Raw genomic sequence first — 7,423 nt, 5'->3', positions numbered from 1 at the left:
GCTGATTTGCTGATGTCAGGGAGCCAGTGCAGCATTTCATGGTGCAGGGTGGAAACGCGCGCTGCCATCTGCCTCGATCCGTGCTCTCTGCAACCCTCACACATGAAAGCCCGACAGGAAAGATGCCGCCAGCTCTCAACATTTGGGCATTGTTCCTCGTGTCGCTGTGCTGCCTGTGTCAGCCGGGTCATTTAAAAAAGCCTTTCCGATGCCCTTCAACATGCAGCTGCTCCAAGGAGTCCATCATCTGCGTCGGGTCCTCCTATATCCCAAGAATGACCCCCAACGAAATCACTTCTTTGTGAGTAGATGGCCTGCACTGTAAAGATATATGTTTTAAATGGAACAGTACGTTTTCCGCAGTGCATACATGCAATATATGCTCGAGCCACAGCCTCAAGTATGATTCTATAGCTGTGCGCATTTTATAACACCCTATAAAATAAGAGCTGATCGCAAAAAGCAATGCAGTGTTTTTCTCCCTGTTTCCTCGCCGATCACTTTTCAGCATTTTACTTTCTCCTGCTTGCTCCTTGTTTTTAGGAGTATCGTGAATGGGACTTTCAGCGAGGTCAAAGAGGCGATGTTTTCCCACATACCATCTCTCCAGCTATTGTAAGGATACTTTGCCAGCCTTTGATACTTCTAAAATGATTTGATTGGTTGACATTTTTAAGTAAAGGTTCTTATCGGGCAGATTTCAAATTAGTTACTTTTAGTACATAAAGCATCAGTTTCAAATGTTGGGCATTAAAATGGCAGATGCATCATTATGTGAGGCCAATAATGGAGTCACGACGGTCATTATACATAAAGCATTGGTTATAGCAGCACGAATCAAATGAGGCATTTATGCTTCTGTAGCACATGGGGTATTACTTTAGTGGAGATAAAGTAACGATTTATAAAGTCTGTTTGGTGCATGGTTAAGCTTTTTAGTAGCCGGGGCTTTTCAAATGGTGCACACCTGGAAATAAATAATGGAAACCCAAATCTGAGCTTTTAGTGCTGCCCAGTACCTACAGTGTGCTCAACCATCAGTCTGCTTTGTTACAACACAAGTGACAGCTGTGATGTCAGCCTAAACAAAGGCGTGGCACTAGCCAAAGTCATCATACACAATAATTCTCAGCTGAATACTTTATTTGGTAAGATGTAGGGTGGTTTTTTTTTCAGTAAAACATTGAATTCAAATGACAAGAGGCCATAAAATATGATAATATAATAACTAATTTAACTCAATTTTGTTTGGACATTGCTTTAATAATTGTGCTTACAGCATTTGGCTCTGCTTTTGGAACCAAACTGATTGTGTTACTGTGAAGCTGAAACATTTTAATCTGTTCTATGTTTTAGAGAAAAGCCTGAAGCGTTGCATTTCTGCAGTTGGCTGCACTGTAATTGATTGTATGCTTATTTTTTGCAGGCTTCTGAATTCCAATTCCCTGACAACTGTAAGAGATGATGCATTCTCAGGGCTACCACATCTGGAGTACCTGTGAGTTTCTTTCTTTGTTTGTTTTTTAATGAAAGTAGTTTAAAGAAAATAACTGAATATTCAGTTCTCTACATCAGTTTGGTGAAAATAGACTTGCGAGGTTGTTTTAATGGGAATGAAGCTTTTCTGTTGGATGCTGGCATTTTTCCAGCGGGGTAGGCAGCTGTTGGTTACACGCCCTCTAGTGGTTCCAGTACAACTAGAAAACAATCTTTGTTTCTCTTTTCATTCATCACACCAAAGTACACCAGCTTCTCTACTGGGTACACCCCCCTCCCCCCCTCCCAAAAGATGCTCTATTGGACTGAGACCTCGTGATTGTGGAGGCCATTTGAGAACTGTGAACTTATTGTCACGTTCAAGAAACCAGTTTGCGATCATTTGAGTTTTGTGACATGGCGAATTAGCCTACTGGAAGCAGCCTTCAGAAGATGGTACACTGTAGTCAAAAAGGGATGCACATGGTCAGCAACAATACTCAGGTAGGCTGTGATGTTTAGATGATGTGGCCCAAAGTGTGCCGAGAAAATATCCTGAACCATTAACATAAGGCAGGATGGAACCATGTTTTCATCTGCTTACACATTCTGATCCTAGTATCCAAATGTTAAAGCAGAAGGTGAGACTTATCAGACCAGGCATCGTTTTTCCAGTCTTCTGCTGTCCATTTTTGGTGAGCCCCTGTCATTGTAGCCTCAGTTTCCCGTTCCTCTCAGCTGACAGAGCGGCACTAGGTGTGGTCTTCTGCAGTTGTCCGCTTCAAGGTTCAGCAACTTGTGTGTTCAGAGATGGTCTTCCGCACACATCGGTTTAACCTGTTGTTATTAGAGTTTCTATTGCCTTCCTATCAACATTAAGCAGTCTAGCCATTCTCCTCTGACCTTTGGCAGCAAAAAGGCATTTCTACCCAGAGAACCCCTGCTCATCCCAGCAGATCAGCAGTTTCTGAAATACTCCACAACCATGCTACATTCAAATCCCCTTTCTTCCCATTTTGATGCTCAGTTTGATTTTCGGAAAGTCGCCTTGACCATGTCTATGTGCATAAATGCATTGAGTAGCTGCCATATGATAGTGGAACAAGTGTACCTAAACGTGAACGGTGAGTCTATATGCACATATTCTAAAGTCTTGCAAATAACAAAATAAACAAAGCCTTTCACTGAACCATTGCCCCAGAATAAATACATGTGACTGTAGCATCAAGTCATTGCTATTTAACAGAAACATCAAATACAAGGGTAGCTATGATCACAATCAGCTCTTACACAACTTTTACAAACATTATGGTATAAATTGACTCTGGAAAGCTCACCAGATTCAGTACAATGTCAGAAATATTCTTTCTGAAACTGAGATAGCAAGAATATAGAAAGTGCGCTCAACATCCCCCCAACAGGCCTCCAGTTATATATGACTATGTAAATAACATGGATATTGTCTTGTTTGTTTTCAAATTGTTTGACTATTGTAAAAAAAAAGAAAATATGTACATTATATAAAGTGTGTGTAGCTGCTTTTTTGAACCTTCTTTTAATTGGTAGCTGTAGCTAGGGAGGCAGAGCAGCTCCAGTCTGCATGCCAAATATTCTTGGGCAAGTTCCTCTCGGTTGTATCCATCAGTGTCAGTGTTTGATAGAAAACACATCAGTAGAAAAAGCACAGAAAAAAGTCCTGGTCTGAATTAGACAGGTTTCAAGGATTTCGAGTGCTCAGGTAGAATAGAAAAGTGCTGTACAAGAACCAGTCCACTTACCATTTGGTTTACTAGCTGGCAAAATGTTGAAATTGATCAAAAATATACTTTTCTTTTTCTTCTTGTTGATCCACAGATTCATTGAGAGTAACAAACTAGAGACTACATCAAAATATGCCTTCAGAGGACTCAGGGACCTGACTCACTTGTATGTTCCAGTGACTGAAAATACAACTGATGCATGATTTAATGATGTCTCTTTTCATAATCAACTGCATTTGTTTCCAGGTCTTTGGCAAACAATAACATTAAAGCCTTGCCCAGGGACCTCTTCATTGACCTTGACTCCCTTATAGAGCTGTGAGTTTGTACATAGTAATAGGTAAATAGCGTACTGTGTAATTCTTGCAGTCTGTCTTTCTCCCTGTTCAGCTGTGAAATACAATATTCTCTTTCTGCAGGGACCTGCGAGGCAATGCCTTTGAATGTGACTGCAGAGCCAAGTGGCTTATGACGTGGTTAAAGAACACCAATGCCACAGTGTCAGATGTTGTGTGTGCTGGACCAGAGGACATGAAGGGCAAGCGCCTCAATGATATGACCAGCCTGCAGAATGAGTGTGTCTCCACAGGTGAGAAACGCCTGAGCCAGCTGCCCTTCTCTCATGTCCAGCTGAGATCAGGATGAGAGGACTCAGCAGAGTCATTCTAAGAAGTGTAGAGGGCATTCATTTAACGTGGCTTTGTTGGTTTGTGTAAAATACATTTCCCAATGTTCCTTTCCACAGATTTCATCCTTCATCAGTCTGTTGCCTCAGAATCGTTGTCTGTTGACACATTCAGCTATAAGAATGATGTCTACGTGGCCATTTCTGCTCCCAGCACAGAGAGCTGTATGATTTTCCAGTGGGACCACATAGAAATGAACTTCAGGACTTATGATAACATCACAGGTAAAGTTTGATTTCGCCTTCTGCAGGAAATGTGTCCTAACTTACGACATAACTGGAAACCCCTCTTGATCCTCCAGCGCAACCTTCTAACCGTTTAAGTCCTTGCAGGCTGTGTCGACTCAACGTGTAGTTACATCTCTCAGGAGGTGCATGTCAGGTTACGTGGAAGGTTAGGTGAAGGGTTAAAGGGCGTTTCCAGTGACACTGTAAGTTAGGAAGTCTAAATCACACATTAGGCTAACAAACACTCCCAGAATGCTTCCAGTTTCATTCTCACGCGATTCATGTGTTTCTCTGCCCTTTAGGTCAGTCCATTGTGGGGTGCAAATCTGTCATCATTGAAAATGAGGTGTTTGTCATTGTGGCTCAGCTGTTTGGTGGTTCCCACATTTACAAGTTTGATGACGACCAAAGCAGGTTCAATAAGTTCCAGGATATCGAGGTGTCCAAGATCTCTAAGCCCAATGATATTGAGGCCTTCCAGATTGGCTCTGATTGGTTCTTTGTGATTGCTGACAGCTCAAAAGCCGGCCTCTCCACCCTCTACAAGTGGAATGATAATGGCTTTTATTCGTACCAGTCACTGCACGAGTGGTACCGCGACACGGATGTAGAGTTTCTCGACTTGGATGGGAAAGCTCACCTTATTCTAGCGAGCCGCTCACAGGTTCCAGTGATCTACCAGTGGAGCCGGAGCAACCAGAAGTTCATCCTGCAGGGTGAGATCCCCAACATGGAGGATGTAGTGGTTGTGAAACACTTCCGGATCAAGGAGGAGCTCTACCTGGCTATGACGCGGTATATCGGTGATTCCAAAGTTCTGCGTTGGGGCACCAAACAGTTTGCTGAGATCCAAGCTTTGCCCTCTCGAGGCTCCATGATTCTCCAGCCGTTCTCTTTCAAGGAACGTTACTATCTGGCTCTGGGAAGCGACTACACCTTCTCACAGATCTACCTGTGGGACGAGGACAACAAAATCTTTGACCGCTTTAAGGAGGTGTACATCCAAGCTCCACGCTCTTTCACCGTGGTATCTACCGACCGCAGGGACTTTATTTTTTCCTCGAGTTTCAAGGGAAACACGCAGATCTTTGAGCACATCATCATCGACCTGAGCTTGTGAGGGGCTGTGCCTTATTGTCCCTTCTGAAATCAAATGTCTTCCACTTGAAAGACAAATTCAAGAAGGAAACAAAAGAGAAAGGACCTTATAAACTGTTAAATATCCACACCTTCATAGTTTTCACTCACAAAGTAGAGCAGGGTCAAGATGTACCGTGACTATTTCTGAATGGCCTTGCACTCATGGATCCTCAGACTTTCTGAAGTACTACCCTTTCATAACTATTACTATTCTCTTAAAAATACCACTGAAGTTTATGACGGGTTAAAAAAGAGACATTTAATTGAATCTATTTGGATTTCTCTTTTTTTTGTTTAATATCTTTCTCTCAGTAGTTTTATGCAGCTAAAAATACATCAGGACCTGAATGAACGTAACAAATTTAATCTGATTTGTGGTGACTGATGATGGATTGATTGATTTTTGCCACCTACCTGTATCCTCATACCCTGTGGTAACGTACAGTACCTTGCCTTATCAACACTGGGGTCTTTTGTTTGATGGTTACACAGCGCCTCCTTCTGGCCGTGATGAAGTACCACACCCCTCTGCTCTTTCCATTACAGGGAATGTCTAGAAAGCACAAACCTTTAATTAACTTAGCTGAGATCATAGAGTGTAGCTGTTTGTTGGAAGGTGTCTTTGTAGATGCTGTAGATTATAATGCATACAGTAGGAAGCAGTGGTTTGTTGTTACAGTTAGTAAAATATCCAGGACTTGACCTTATACAAATTCATTAACGGAGAATCAGAATCAGAATCGTGTTTATTGGCCAAGTATATGTGCAGACACATACAGGGAAACACAACAGAGAATCGCCATTTAGATACAGCTTCTAGATCTGCTGTAATATAAGTACAGAGAAACTTTATCAGTATTGCAAAGGAGCTGTGTTTAGATGATGTCAGGGAAAATAAATCTCCTGATATGTTTAAAAAAACAGTTTTGCCCAATTAACAATTTTTTTTTTACTAACATCTGAAGTCAGAAGAATCAGAGGCCAAATTTGTATGACCACAAGGAAGGAAAATAAATGTACATGTAAATATATCTTCAAGCTTTCAAATTTTTATTCTGCTTTTGGAAATGCTGAATGTTGACAAGCTCCAAAATGTACATAAACCAAGGATTGTAATGTCACCACCTGTTTGAATGGACCTTTGCACTTACAAAACTCAAATGTTACTGCAGCCTGCAAGTGCATGACATTCAAAAAAGGGTGTTTGCCAAATTCTTTTTAGATAAACCTAACAAAGACTAAAAGTGCTTCTAGGTTAACAATATGCAAGCGTTAAAAATTCTTTTGTATGATTTTGTTTAAGCCTAATGAATGTTCCTCTTAACAATATGATGTAATGTCAAAATAAATCTGTGAAAACATGACTTCTGAATGTGTTTTGTGTTGACTGATAATCAGGATTATGGTTATAATTCGAGTTTTTTTTGTGTCACTGTAGTGATTAATCCCTGACACTGATCATTAAAAATAAAACTTCCCTTCTTTCCCTAAAAAAACCCCCCCAAAACAGACATTATGATTGTAAAGTTGCACAAAGAAAGAAGAAACAGTACTGTCTGGTGTTTGAATGGTCACAGATCCAAAAGTGTAAAACCTGATAATGTGCAGTCCGTATGCAATCTGACCAGCACTAAAATCTCACCATTATATTCTGCCGTTCACATGTCAGTATTTCAGACACTCAAACACTTAAACACCTCAAACCCACTGTCAAATATGCTGGTTCAAGTGTGGCGATTTGAGCTTCTTCTGCAGACACAAGCAATAAAGCACCTTGCAGTCAACGAACTCCTCTGTATGCCAAAGTTTTTTAGAGTCAAATGTGAGGCTGTCTGTCTGACAGATAAAGCTTCTTCTAAATTAGGCCATGCAGCAGGATAATGACCCCAAGCTCAGCAGCAAATCTACAGCATGGAAGTCCAGACCTCAACCTGACTGAAATGATGTGTATAAAGGAATGCTTGCAAATGTCATTGATTTGAATTTATTGCTGCTAACTGCTGGTTCTGTAAACTACTCAATCATAGAATGATTACGATATCAAACTAAAACAAATGCCTGAATCCTAAATTGTGGATATCCTGTTGTGATGATCTAAAATGTAACACTAAATGTGATTAAAACACGAATGATC

At 41.0% G+C, this 7,423-nt stretch overlaps 1 protein-coding gene across 1 annotated transcript; it reads left to right on the top strand.

The window, feature by feature from the left end:
- lgi2a (leucine-rich repeat LGI family, member 2a) lies at window positions 1–6,636 on the top strand. Its single transcript, XM_085402467.1, has 8 exons — window positions 1–301; window positions 544–615; window positions 1,427–1,498; window positions 3,331–3,402; window positions 3,483–3,554; window positions 3,656–3,825; window positions 3,982–4,146; window positions 4,452–6,636. Exons 1-8 carry the CDS (start codon window positions 39–41, stop codon window positions 5,267–5,269), a joined length of 1,704 nt encoding a protein of 567 aa, XP_085258593.1. The 5' UTR covers window positions 1–38; the 3' UTR covers window positions 5,270–6,636.
- Window positions 6,637–7,423: the final 787 nt, after the last annotated feature.

Source organism: Rhamphochromis longiceps, linkage group LG3 (assembly GCF_057381845.1).
Source record: "Rhamphochromis longiceps isolate RC_006_pf linkage group LG3, R_longiceps_female_GT1.1, whole genome shotgun sequence".
In the NCBI taxonomy this organism is placed as follows: domain Eukaryota; kingdom Metazoa; phylum Chordata; class Actinopteri; order Cichliformes; family Cichlidae; genus Rhamphochromis; species Rhamphochromis longiceps.
The sequence above is the reverse complement of the archived record's forward strand: the minus strand, read 5'-3'. Positions and strand labels throughout refer to the sequence as shown.